This window comes from Dendropsophus ebraccatus, chromosome 3 (genome assembly GCF_027789765.1).
Source record: "Dendropsophus ebraccatus isolate aDenEbr1 chromosome 3, aDenEbr1.pat, whole genome shotgun sequence".
Classification (NCBI taxonomy): Eukaryota; Metazoa; Chordata; class Amphibia; order Anura; family Hylidae; genus Dendropsophus; species Dendropsophus ebraccatus.
The window spans coordinates 99,240,926-99,254,207 of NC_091456.1; the positions used below are offsets into that span (position 1 = coordinate 99,240,926).

The 13,282-nt window shown below is 40.6% G+C and overlaps 1 protein-coding gene across 2 annotated transcripts in view; it reads right to left on the reverse strand.

Moving 5' to 3' along the window:
* Window positions 1-8,606: 8,606 nt before the first annotated feature.
* MAP1S (microtubule associated protein 1S) overlaps window positions 8,607-13,282 on the reverse strand; it is a 59,154-nt gene continuing 54,478 nt past the window's right edge. For both annotated transcript variants that reach the window (XM_069962344.1, XM_069962345.1), the window contains one exon: window positions 8,607-10,539. In XM_069962344.1, coding sequence (XP_069818445.1) covers window positions 10,384-10,539 — 156 coding nt within the window. In that variant the 3' untranslated portion in view covers window positions 8,607-10,383. The remainder of the gene's footprint in view (window positions 10,540-13,282) is intronic.

The window sequence follows — 13,282 nt, forward strand, 5'->3', positions numbered from 1 at the left end:
GTGAAGTTTGGAGTGTGCATAAACAAAGACAAACAAACAAAAAACACCCGTAAACCTGTCAGTGGGGAAGACCACAAATCTGTCCTCAGGGGTACACATACATTCTGTTCCCCTGTCCCGCTGTAGTCTCTCCAGGCAGGGTTGCCCCCTATCCCCCACGATTTTCGTTATGGCAATAGAGCCATTGGCCCAGAAAATTAGAACTGACCAAGGTATTTCGGGTATAAAAATAAAAGAGGTAGAACATCGTATAGGTATTTTTGCGGACAACATTATTTTAGCGGTATCCGACCCTGAAATTTCTTTAAATTCTGTGATACAAGTTTTAACAGCATTTGGAGAAGCCAGTTATTATAAAGTAAATTCTACCAAATTTCTAATACTAGATATGAGCCTCCCATTACCTATGGTTGCAAAACTTAAAGAAAACTTTCCGTTCCAATGTAATGGAGGAAACATCCCATACTTAGGTGTAAATCTCACATACCCAATAGCTAAATTAGCACCTACTAACTTTAAGTCCCTTATGACCACTCTTAATAGTGATATTAATAAACTCTCTAAAGTACCAATTTCCTGGGTAGGTCGTATTTCCACAGCAAAAATGATATTACCTAAAGTACTATATTATTTTAAAAACCTGCCTATATACTTTGACATTTATGTTAAGAAGTATACAGTCTGCGTTTACCCGCTTTGTTTGGGCAGGACAGAGGGTACGAGTAGCTAGCAAAGTTCTCTGCCTACCTGTCAAGCAGGGTGGGTTGGGTAGTCCAAACATAGTTATGTACTACTCAGCTACGATAATGGACCAACTAAAACAGTGGTGGTTTAAAGGACAACGAGAAAGTATGGGTTAATATGGAGAAGGCATCGATCACCAAAAATAACCTACTAGTGTTCATGTGGCAACATCGCTTAGTTCCGATCTCACTTAAATCATTATTACCTACTATAGCTGTGGCATTGAAAGTATTTAACAAATCATATGTTATACAACGCTTAGTACCCACAGGTCTAGGTGTTATTCCCCTTGCAACTCTGCTCGGCCTCATCATAGACTCAGATTATAGCGACTGGATAACTAAAGGTATAAATACATTTCAGGACCTGTATCATGATAAACAACTGAAATCTTACTCTGAGTTAGTAGCCACATACAATGTACAAAATAAGGATTTCTATAAATATTTACAGATGCGACACTGCCTTACCAGACTTACATTTCACAAGGCTGGTGGCACCACTAAATTTGAAATCTTCATGAGTGGCATACAATTCAATATCCTCGCAACAGGTAGAAATGGGATTTATTTCCAAGTGGGAAAAGGATCTGGGATGCACATTCTCACAACAACAACGTCACACTGTTTTTGGATTAGCTACCAAAGTGTCTCATTGTATAAGCCACTTGGAATCATCAAGAAAACTATTGTACAGGTGGTACATGACACCGTATAGAATGGGCAAAATGTTTCCTGATGTCTCCACGCTATGCTGGAGATGTGGTGCCCCGGTTGGGAAACTATTACATATTTGGTGGGAATGTCCGCCATTAGTAGTATTCTAGACAAGCATCAGGGCATACCTGGAAAATTGCTAGGATACCCATTATTATGGGGCCCAGGCTTACCTCTGTTGTCACACTATATGGAAGAAATCCCAAACGAGGATGTCAACTTGCTTACACATGTCCTTATGGCAACTAGGAATTGCATAGCTAAAAAATGGAAATCCATATAGGTACCATTCATAGCGGAAGTCATGGCTGCAGTGCGTTATAATTTTAATATGGAGTTTGCGATCGCCATTAGAATTAATAGGGTGTTAAAATTTGAGAAATGTTGGGACAAATGTAAAGAGTTTTATGAATAAAGTTGCTTGGTACCATAGGAAATCCAAATAGGCCCAAGTGAGATGAATTTATGGATGGAAGGAACGGCAGTTAGTTTAGCTACAGTAGGATACCATTATAAAAAGGGGGAATTTCTACAGCATTATTATTATTAGTTGTATTATTTTAAGGCCCATGTATCATCACTGTGACTCTAGGTTTTAACTATCCTATGTTAATTATCTCTCTGCACTGATTAACCCCTTAGCGACCCATGACATATCTGATACGTCATGGTGCCGCTCGGGGTGTTCAGAGAGGGGTCCCGCCGGGACCCCGCTCTGAACGGCGCTGATCCCGGCTGACACGTGCAGCCGGGCAGTGCCTCTATTAGCCGGCGCGGGTCCCGTTGCCGCGCCGGCTAATTGAGCCTCTAAGTGCAGCTGTCAAACCTGACAGCTGCACTTAGATGCTATGCTCTCCGTGTCCCTGGTGTCTAGTGGAACGGAGATCCGTTCTTCTGCCCGTGCCGGGCATCAGCGTCGGAATGACGCTGATCCCGGCTCGGCAATAGATTGCTATGGCCTGCAGCAGGCCATAGCAATCTATGACCGATCTGATCGATCTTTGCTGTGTATATACACAGCATTGATCTCTATGAGAGATCAATGCTGTTTATATACAAGTCCCCCAGGGGGGCTTCTAGTTAAAGTAAAAAAAAAAAGTAAAAAAGTGTTTTTATTAATAAAAAAATCCCCTCCCCTAATAAAAGTCCAAATCACCCCCCTTTTCCCCATTTTATAAATATAAATTAATAAATAAATAAACATATTTAGTATCGCCGCGCGCGTAATCGGCTGAACTATTAATTAATCACATTCCTGATCTCGCACGGTAAACGGCGTCAGCGCAAAAAAATTCCAAAGTGCAAAATTGCGCATTTTTGGTCGCATCAAATCCAGAAAAAATGTAATAAAAAACCATCAAAAAGTCGTATATGCGCAATCAAGGTACCGATAGAAAGAACGCATCATGGCGCAAAAAATGACACCTCACACAGCCCCATAGACCAAAGGATAAAAGCGCTATAAGCCTGGGAATGGAGCGATTTTAAGGAACGTATATTTGTTAACAACGGTTTGAATTTTTTACAGGCCATCAGATACAATAAAAGTTATACATGTTATATATCATAGTAATCGTAACGACTTGAGGAACATGCATAACAAGTTAGTTTAACCATGGGACGAACGGCGTAAATGCAAAACTCCCCAAAATCAAAACAAATTATTTTTTTTTCAATTTGACAGCGCAAATGATTTTCTTCCGGTTTCGCAGCATATGTTATGGAAAAATAATGCCTGTCATTACAAAGTACAATTGGTTTCGCAAAAAATAAGCGCTCATATACATCTCTAGGTGAAAAAAATGCAAGCGCTGTTGACTTTTAAACTTAAAATGGAATAAGCAAAAGCGCAAAAATGAAAATTGGCTTTGACCTTAAGGGGTTAATGGAGTGTGCAAAGTTATGTTTATGTTTTGTATTGATCTGTAGCCGACTGTTTAATCGGCAAATGTTTGTTTATATTGTAAAGATGGAAAATTCTCAATAAAAATGTAAATTAAAAAGAAAAAAAAAATACTGGCCTGAGAGGCGAGCAATCAACTGCTGCCTCCTCCTGCTGATCAACTTGTCTCTTCTCAACAATACTGGCCTGAGAGGCGAGCAATCAACTGCTGCCTCCTCCTGCTGCTGCTCAACTTGTCTCTTCTCAACAATACTGGCCTGGGTGCAATCAAGTGCTGCCGCATCTTCCTTCTAAACTTTTTTTTTTCAATATTTTTTGTCACTATTTTTCACTATATTTTATTATTATTCCTATTTATTATTATTCCTATTTATTTTTTCTCATTATTTTTGCACTTTTTTTTCCCCCACTGTTTTCATTTTAATATAAACTGCAACTAAACAAAACTATACCCTATCACACTCCCACTATTGTAGCTGCAATTATTCAGCCGTTAGAGCAAGGTTCGATTTCGGTTTGGACGAAGCCGAACTTCAAGAAAGTTCGCTGGATCGAACCGAACCGAACTTTTCAAAAGTTCGCTCATCCCTACCCAGCACACATCAAGCTTAGTGTGCTGGGTGTCATGAAAGAAGATGATGTCTGAGGGCGAGTATAAAAGCTACCTCCACTTAAAGGGGTTATCCAGCGCTACAAAAACATGGCCACTTTTCCCCCTCTCTTGTCTCCAGTTTGGGTGGGGTTTTGAAACTGTTCCATTGAAGTAAATGGAGCTTAATTGCAAACTGCACCTGAACTGGAGACAACAGTAGGGGGAAAATGGCCATGTTTTTGTAGTGCTGGCTGACCCCTTTAACCCCCTTCCTTGCTGGCACAAGTGCAGTTAGATTAGCATCACAAGTGTGGATGAGTAAGATGATGCCAGCTGGGGAACAACATTTCCCAGCATGCATTGCACCTCAGACCAACTGCCAAGTATCTGCCCAGTGTTGGCTCAATCTGCTTCTGCTCTACACTGTAAACAAAATAGCTATCCATCTCCATAGATAGATTACAAAGAGAGAGAAGTTACAACTTTGTTTCTTTTCCCCTATACTGCCCAGGAGACTTACTATTCTGTTGTTTCCCCATCCCTTGACCAGGTGCTCAGTCATCGGTGTGATGTCAGTGGTGGGCAGGGTTATAGATGAGGTGTGCCTTGCATCAGAAGAGACAGAGATCATGTGACTTTGGTCTCAGAAGGAAGGGGGAGGACAGAAGAGCTGAGACAAAGTGAACTAGGAAGTGAGGATTTTCTGCAGCTTCAGGGTATAAGTCAGGATGTACTGCAGACAAACAGTCCAATTCATGTAATAGAAAGTGATTAAAAACAAGCTTAGCTTATGGGTGGAGATTGAACAGGGTTAAATCTTTCTAATCCTTTAAGCCCCAATTTAGTAATAGATGCTGTATATCAGACAGGCTCCACTACTAAGCCTGTGCATTAAAAAAAGGCAAGAAACATCTGAAACGTTTTTTTTAAATTTCAAATAAAAACATCCCACACCCCTTGTTTACTATTTTGGTTCACAATCACTATCAAACATCATCTTTCCTTACAAGACCTGGCACACTGAGCTCTGTGTGTGTCATGCTCAGCAGTGCAGGCTTCAGCAAGTGCACTCAGCCAATCAGCAGCTTAGACAGTACACACAGATATCTGACTGATTTTTTTTTTTTAAGCCAAAGCCAGGAATTGATTTGAAAAGCGGATAGATCCCATTCTTTCCTTTATGACCAGTTCTCTGTTTATAGTCTGTTCCTGGCTTTGGCTTCAAAAATCTGTCACATAAATTGGTTAATTTTGTGTGTGTGTGTTTGTGTGTAAAAGGACCCTAAGACAAAGTGCAGTAAGTACACTGAACAATTTTACGATAAAGTTAAAATAGCTGGCAACAGATATTGCCCCATGCCAGCTTTTAGCCGCGGCTCTCGCCAGCTGGTAGCAGACAACTCTCAAGCCCTCTATATCCACTGGACCTCAACCCGACATATTGTAACTATAGACTTTAAGGAACAGAGTTAGACATTTCAAGAATTTTGATGACTTTATAATAATTCTGACATGCTGTCCTTATTCTCATTAGTCCTAAAACTAAGAAGCTGAGTCTTTGTTCAATGTGTTAATCCAGAGGAAGGCAAAAACCCCTATGAGGCAGATGACAATTGCCCCATCACAGGGAGAAAATTCCTTCCCGACTCCAATGGTAATCAGAACAATCCCTGGATCAACGTATCACCAGAAATCTAATGCCCATAACTTGTAATATTATGTTGTTCAATAAAGGCATCCAGGCCTCCCTTGAACTTATTTAATGAATCGGCCATGACAACATCATATGGCAGAGAGTTCCTTGGTCTTACCGCTCGTACAGTAAAGAACCTGCGCCGATGCTGATGATGAATTCTTCTTTCCTCTAGACGTAGAGGATGCCCCCTTGTCATGGTTACAGACCTAGGAGTAAAAAGACCACTACAAAAATCCCTGTACTGTCCTTTCATATATTTGTACATTGTAATCAGATCGCCCCTAAGAAGTCTTTTTTCTAGCGTAAATAACCCCAAGCGTGATAACCTGTCTGGTACTGTAGCCCACCCAATTCCTTAATTACCTTGGTCGCCCTCCTCTGTACCCGCTCCAGTTCAGCTGTGTTCTTCTTATATACCAGTGCCCAAAACTGCACACAGTATTCCATGTGTGGTCTGACCAGTGATTTATAAAGAGGCAAAACTATGTTCTCATCTTTAGCATCTATGACTCTTTGGATGCATCCCATTATCCTATTAGCCTTTGCAGCTGCTGCCTGGCACTGCTCACTAAAGTTGAGTTTGCTGTCCACCCATACCCCCAGGTCCTTTTCGGAAGCAGTTTTACCCAGTGTTTTATTTAGCACATAACTGTACTCATTATTTCTACAGCCAAAATGCATAACCTTACATTTATCCACATTAAACTTCATTTGCCATTTCACCGCCCAAGCCTCCAGCTTCTCCAAGTCCCTCTGTAATATGATATCATCCTCTGTGGTGATTACTTTACCCAGTTTAGTATCATCTGCAAAAATGGAGATCCTACTCTGTAGCCCCTCTCCAAGATCATTAATACAAATATTAAAAAGAAGTGGACCCAACCAGCTTCCATTGTTAATAGTTGGTTGTCTAGGTTACAGACCACCACTCAGCCCTTAAAAGCAGTGGTATGGCTGAATTATATATATAGCTATAAAGTAGATGTATAGCGATAGTGTAAATATATACACCTACCCACCAGACACTTTCTAGGGAAGTGTAGTGGTCTTAAACCTCGACAAAAAGTTGTTAACAATCGAAGATCAAGAGCAGCATTTCAGCATGTTTGCTAAATAACAGTATTTGAGAAAATACTTAAAAGTGTAGTTGTCGTTTCAAATTCTAAACCAAAAGTAGATGTGATATAAAGAAAGTTTGCAATTTACATGATTTTTTTTTAGATATCATGGAAAACACAGCACGTCCTGTTTTCTGACTTTCAGCTCAGCTTTGTTTTACAGCATGATAACAAAAAAAAAAGATTGCATATTGCAACTTTTTTTGTAAATAGGTACTGTATATTTAAAATGGCCCTATTGTGACTCTTATAGCGTTTTTGGGGCATCATTTTTTGCGCCATAATCTCTAGTTTTTATTCATACCATATTTGTGTAGATGAGAAGTATTGATCAATTTTTATTCATTTTATTTTAAATAAAATGTAATAAAAAGTATCCATCCTGGCGTTTTTTTTACCGCTTTTTGATTACACCGTTCGGGAACAATATTGATTTATTTTATTAGATAGGACAATTACGCACGCTACGGTATATGTTTATTCATTTTTGTGTGTTTCATTTATAAAATGGGAAAGGGGGGGGGGTCATTTAAACTTTTATTGGGGGAGGGGCTATGGGGCATTTTTTTAAACTTTATTTACTTTACACTTTTTATGTCCCCTCAGGGGACTTTAACATTTTTACATTACATACACTAATCATTACTGTTATCTAGATCAGTGTTATCTGCAATCATTGCATAGAGCCTGCCTATGCAGACTATACATGGATCACCGATCTTACTGCCGGGAGGAAGGTAAGAGACCTCCGGCAGTCAGATAGAACGATCGGAACCCCCGCAGTAATGCTGCAGGGGTTCCGATCGGTAAGTGACAGGAGGACAGCTCCTGCCACTGATGTGAGTGCTGCAATCACTGCAGGGGTTAATGGCGGGCCGCGGCACAATCATGGCAGCCTGTCATTAACAGTGAAGACCTGGCTGCATATAACAGCCAGTCCCCACATGCTTTTAAGGGAACAGCTCCTGAGCTTACTTCAAAGCACTGCCGGACTCCATGGCGTACGGGTACGGCATGGGTCCTTAAGTGACAGGATTCCATGACGTACCCGTAGGGCATGGGTCCTTAACAGGTTAACTTGACAAGTCCTACAAGGATAACTATTTTAGCCGAGATGGGAATACCCCTTAAAAATAGTCTGTTTGATATACATGTCATTATACCAGGGAAAAAAAGGATGTAATAGCATAAGAAACTATGCAGGTGCTTTGTCTAGTAAAAATGTATACAACCCAAATAGTGACTGATTCCACAGTTAAATGGATCCCTCAACAGCTTCCCAGTACAGGATAGGTGAATGTGCAATTACCAAAAGGCCTCATGACAACACCTTCTAACACTTAGAGATGAGCGAATTTACAGTACAAGCGAAGTGCTCCGCTAGGCTCAGGCATTGGCTTGTCAGCCAGCTGCCTTTGAACTCCATGCCACTCCTCTCAATGCCTGGAAAAGCTGGATTCAGTGCTGGGAAACTCAGTTTTCTAGGACAAGATCCAGCTTTTCCAGGCACCTGGAGTGGCACAGAGTTCAAAGGCAGTGAGGTGACAAGCTGACAGATGTGCCAGTACTGTAAATCTGCACATCCATAGTTACAGCTAATCAAACCAGTTAGCAGGAGTCCGAACAGAACGGTAGTAACCCTGAGGTCTGCGCCATAACGAAATAGATAAGCACAGTGAACTGCTGTATTCAAACACTTCCTCACCATAATTGTACAGCGAGAAGGATGGGGAGCTTCGGAACCACAGTACTAGCGATAGGTGGGGGTCCTGTGAATAGGTCTTTCATGGAATATGTGCTTAATCATATGTAAGACATCGTAATAATAACACTACACTTGTTTACCTTAGATTTTATTTTGCTTGTCTACTTAAAACTATGAATTCACAATACAAATTTTGCTGAACATTATGGTCAGATTGTTACATAATCTGTGCAGCCTCACCTATCACTGTCAGGGTGGACATGCACTCATTTGACAGACAACAACATGGTGTTTAAAGCCCCATTTAAACTCCTTCTTGGGGACTGACTGGCACTTTTTACATGACACAACATGGCATGTCTAAGAAATTATTCTTCCCATACTTTGGTGAAGAAAGTAGCAGGTAATCCTTCATTTACTACAGTATACTATAATACAATAAAAAAAAATATATTACTACCTAGAAGAACTTTGTATCATGGAAGAAAATGGTTTGTTTAGTGTTTAGACAAAGTACACTTTACATAACGACAATGAAGGAAGATATTGTTTCCACACTCTTGGCCTTGCTTCATTAAACATGTATTTTAAAATCATTATGTTAAATATAATTAGAAAAGGATTTTTTTTTCTAGTGAACACTTGGGAGTTTGTGCTCAAAAATGCAAACCCCAGCTTATAGAGAAAGCACAATTTCACTGTATCAGAAACTAGATCGCTACCTAGACATATGCCCCTCCCCCTTTATAGTAATCTCGTAAAATTGCCATATACCTGCCAGTGATCAAACAATTTTCATGCTATCATAATGCAAAGGTAAAAACTTTTTCTGTGAACAATTGTATTATCACAGTTACATTATTGTGAAAGTCAATGACACAGTCAGCTGTGTGATAAAACGGGCAGGATGCAACACAGGCTGGGGAACCATGATGCTTTATTCATTACCACAACAAGCCAACTCTGCAGTGGTTTTTTAGGTTGGTGAACCAAGTGATCATCCTGAATAATGCTTGCAGAAAAACAAAAACATTAGATTTTTTTTTTTTTTTTTTTTAAAAAGGATGATCATGGAGAAATTGTGCTTTTTCTATGCCACTGTACCCCATTTCATAACGATGTTGGAGAACTGCATCTGCAGTAGAACAATACAGAAGCAGATATTCAAAAGTCATCTAGCAGAGACGTTGTAATATTTTATTACTGACATATTAAGAGAAAAAACTTGATACTATACTACAGAATGCTGACATGATAGTGTGGTCATTTCAGGAAGTAGTACCCTGCTTTCCCGAGAACAACAGGATTTGATGAGGTGAGCTTGTGAGGTGACAGCATGCACAAGTCTTTCTATGGTAATTTCTGGTGCACACAGCTTCAGTGACTAGAGTCCATGTTCTTTACACCCATTACATTGACAGAGAGCAATATTTTAACAATGGTATGACAGAGGCAATTGTTCACGTATATTTAGATTGATTATTACAGTCTTGGCAACAAGAAATGCAAATTCTATGCACACACGAAAAGACGGTTTAACTGTAAACATCTAAAAGTGAAGAAGTGTGAACAAGACTTCGGCACAGGTAGAGGGAAAGCCTATTGCCTGAAGGTCCAAGCTTTCATGCCAAAAAACTGATGTGAGGAACTTTCATTCATGCTATTAAATGCTCTTCAGCTGTGCACACGTTCTCCCACTTCAAAAAGGGAAAAAAAAGCATGGTGGCATAAACAATGTTCTAGTGGCCAACGCGTAGGAATGTGGATGCCTTCACTTCAGTGTGGAAAAACTGTATTTGCTAAGGAAAAAAACCTGTGCAGTGGAGAAGGGGAACAGCGCCAAAATCCAGACAGCACAATGTCCTAAAATAATTCCCAATGTGCAATTACATAGAAGGATATGAAGTATTTAGAACTCTACTTTGCAAGCAGGGAATGTTTCCCCCTGCATCGATACACTGCTGGTGCTTCCCAACACAGTGATACCAAGTGACTGTTGGAGGGCATGCGTTTCCTCATACCATGCATGAACCATTGGCGACTCAAAAGTAGGAATCAATGTAACCTGGAAAACAGAGAAGGCAATTAAAAGGCCTCACAAATGAATAATAAGAATAAAATTTATACAGCACACACATATTCCAAAGCAGAACTTTATGACTTAAGCTGGCCATATACATAAAAGTCACCCATACTACAAGTTTGGGTGCAGCAGATGATTTAACCTCAGCAGTCAATAACCCATTCAGGACCAAGGACGTAAATGTACTGTAAGTTATTTTTTTGCGGTGAGTTACCGCTCAAGGAAGTACAGTTACGTCCTGGGATGAAACAGTTGCAGGAGCTGCGACAGGCATCCACCTCATCTGCCGCGACCCATGCCGAGATTGCACCAGTTAACCCTATAGGTGTTGTGATTGGGCCGATTGCAGCACCTTTAGTGTAGAATAGAGGGAGAATCTTCCCTCTTTTCCTATCAGGGTTGTGCAGAAGCGATCACATGGCCCCGATGGTTGCTATGACACCAGGAGGCTTCCTACAGCTTTGCCTACTACAGACACATTACATTGCAATTCAGATCTGCTTTGCAATGTAATGTGCCTGTAAACAGGCAATCAAATAGTGGTGTCCCCATGGTGGAACAGCAAAATAAAGTACAACAGTAAACATAAAACACACACACCGATAAAAATAATTACACAACACAGAAAATCCCCATAGCCCCCAATGCAATAATAAATGTAGAGAAAAATAAAGTACACATTCAGTATTGCGGTGTGCGTAATGACCCTGGCAATAAAATTACCACAAAGTGGGACTGGTCAGATTTCAAAAATGGGCTCTGGCACACTAAAAGGGTTAAGAGTACTTATTCTAGGTTGCCACCTTTTTACTGCGGGACTAGAATAAAGTGCCGCAGGTCCCCTGTCTAGGAAATGGTGGAGCTTAGTTGTCATTTAAAAGGCTGGGCCCCTGCTCTATCTACCAGAAACGTATCTTGTGGTTGATTAACCCTTTACATGCCACAGTCAGATTGTGACCACGACATGTAAAGAGTCTGATGATCCACACTTACAGATCTGCTTCCAGACAAAATGATCTCTGGTCAGATGAGTCTCCACGGCAGTGAGGGGGTCCTTGTGAAGGCCCCTCAGGGCCACCATGGATGTGTCTGCAGCATGGCCAGGTACATTGCCTTTCAGCTCACAGGCTGAACACACTGCACTAGGTGACATTTTGTTGTTCCTTTGTTGTTATATAAGTAAGGTTATGTATTTTGGGGTGACAGAAAATTTTGTGTTTGTGTAGCGGAAGAGGGATTGCACGAAGGAAGTTTAGGGTAGATAGGCAGATGTGTGGCTGACCGCTGATTAATACAATTGCTTTGTGAACAATCTGCCCATGGTTCATGTTGCCATGACCACACTATTATCGTGAAATAGGTGCTGTAAATAAGTGATTTAGGAGATTGGCGCTCATTTACAAAGCAACTCGTGTTGTGTAATACAGTCTTTAGGTAGGAATGCACCCTACGTGAGACACTATTGTTATGCAGTTGTTGACAGACTTGATGGCCCAGATTTTTAAAGTGTGTTAACAGACCCTGGTGTAAACTGCACATAGCAACCAATCGCAGCTCAGCTTTCATTTTACCATCAATGAAAGAGGACCAAATGATTGGTAGCTATGGGCAGTTCACACCCTTTTATAAATCTGGGCAGATACGTACCAACATTTACTTGATCTATTTAAAACTAATCTGTCACCCTAACTAAGGGTATGAACTTGGCAGCAGTGCAGCATCAAGCTTAAAAGGGATCTGGGCTGGGGAGCACTGAGCCATTAAAGTACTCAGCAAGTCAGGGTTTTGGGGAAGCTTCTTTGACCCTTTGTAGTGGAGAATAAAAGTATTTTTCTTTATTATGAAAACCCAAACAGATATGTGATAGGTACCATGTGTATCCTTGCCCTAAAGGCTATCTAACATAATAATAACATAATAGCGCAAAAGCAGTGTATATACTGAAGTCACAGCCTCAGACTGTAAACCCACCACAAACAGATTGATAGCGCCAAGTGCCTGTCATTCTGCTACATAAAAAGTGATCAAAACGTCCAATCTACACAAACAATTAGATATCAATAAAAACTAGAGATCATGGCGCAAAAATTGACACTCCCAACATGATGTTACCCAAGGAGAAGGAATGCATTAATTTCCCTAATATTAGGGGGTATACTTGCGAAATGCATATTCTGGATTGGCAAAATGACCACCGCCTTCCCTCAGATATGCCCTTGGAAGGGAAATTAGTGGTTCCATGGAATGTTATGGCGGTATTACATGGCCCTCTCTCTGCTCTCCCCTGCTGTCAAAAACTGAAATATTGCATGATGCTATACAGGCATGGAAAATAGTAAGGCAACAAAATATTCTTTGCTTTAAATCCTAACAAATTTAAATCTAAGCATTTTCCATTGTGGAACACACCGGACCGTCGGACATTGCCTCTGAAGCGCCCTTGAACAAATTTGATTACTTGCTCATACACCCACTGAGTAACTATCTCTATACTCTACAATGTTCTTCGCCCCATTCCCAATCCCCCTCCCCATGAAAAAAAACATAGGCCAGGCTGCTTAACACACTCTATACCATGGAGAAACATATCCAGTATGACAGATTTTAGAAATCATATGAAAATTGGAGAGATGCAACTCATACACAATGCCATCTAGCCTTTACACTCCCTCAATAAATAACTTTGCCTAACAGACAAGCCACCTGTCCCAGATGCCACACCCCC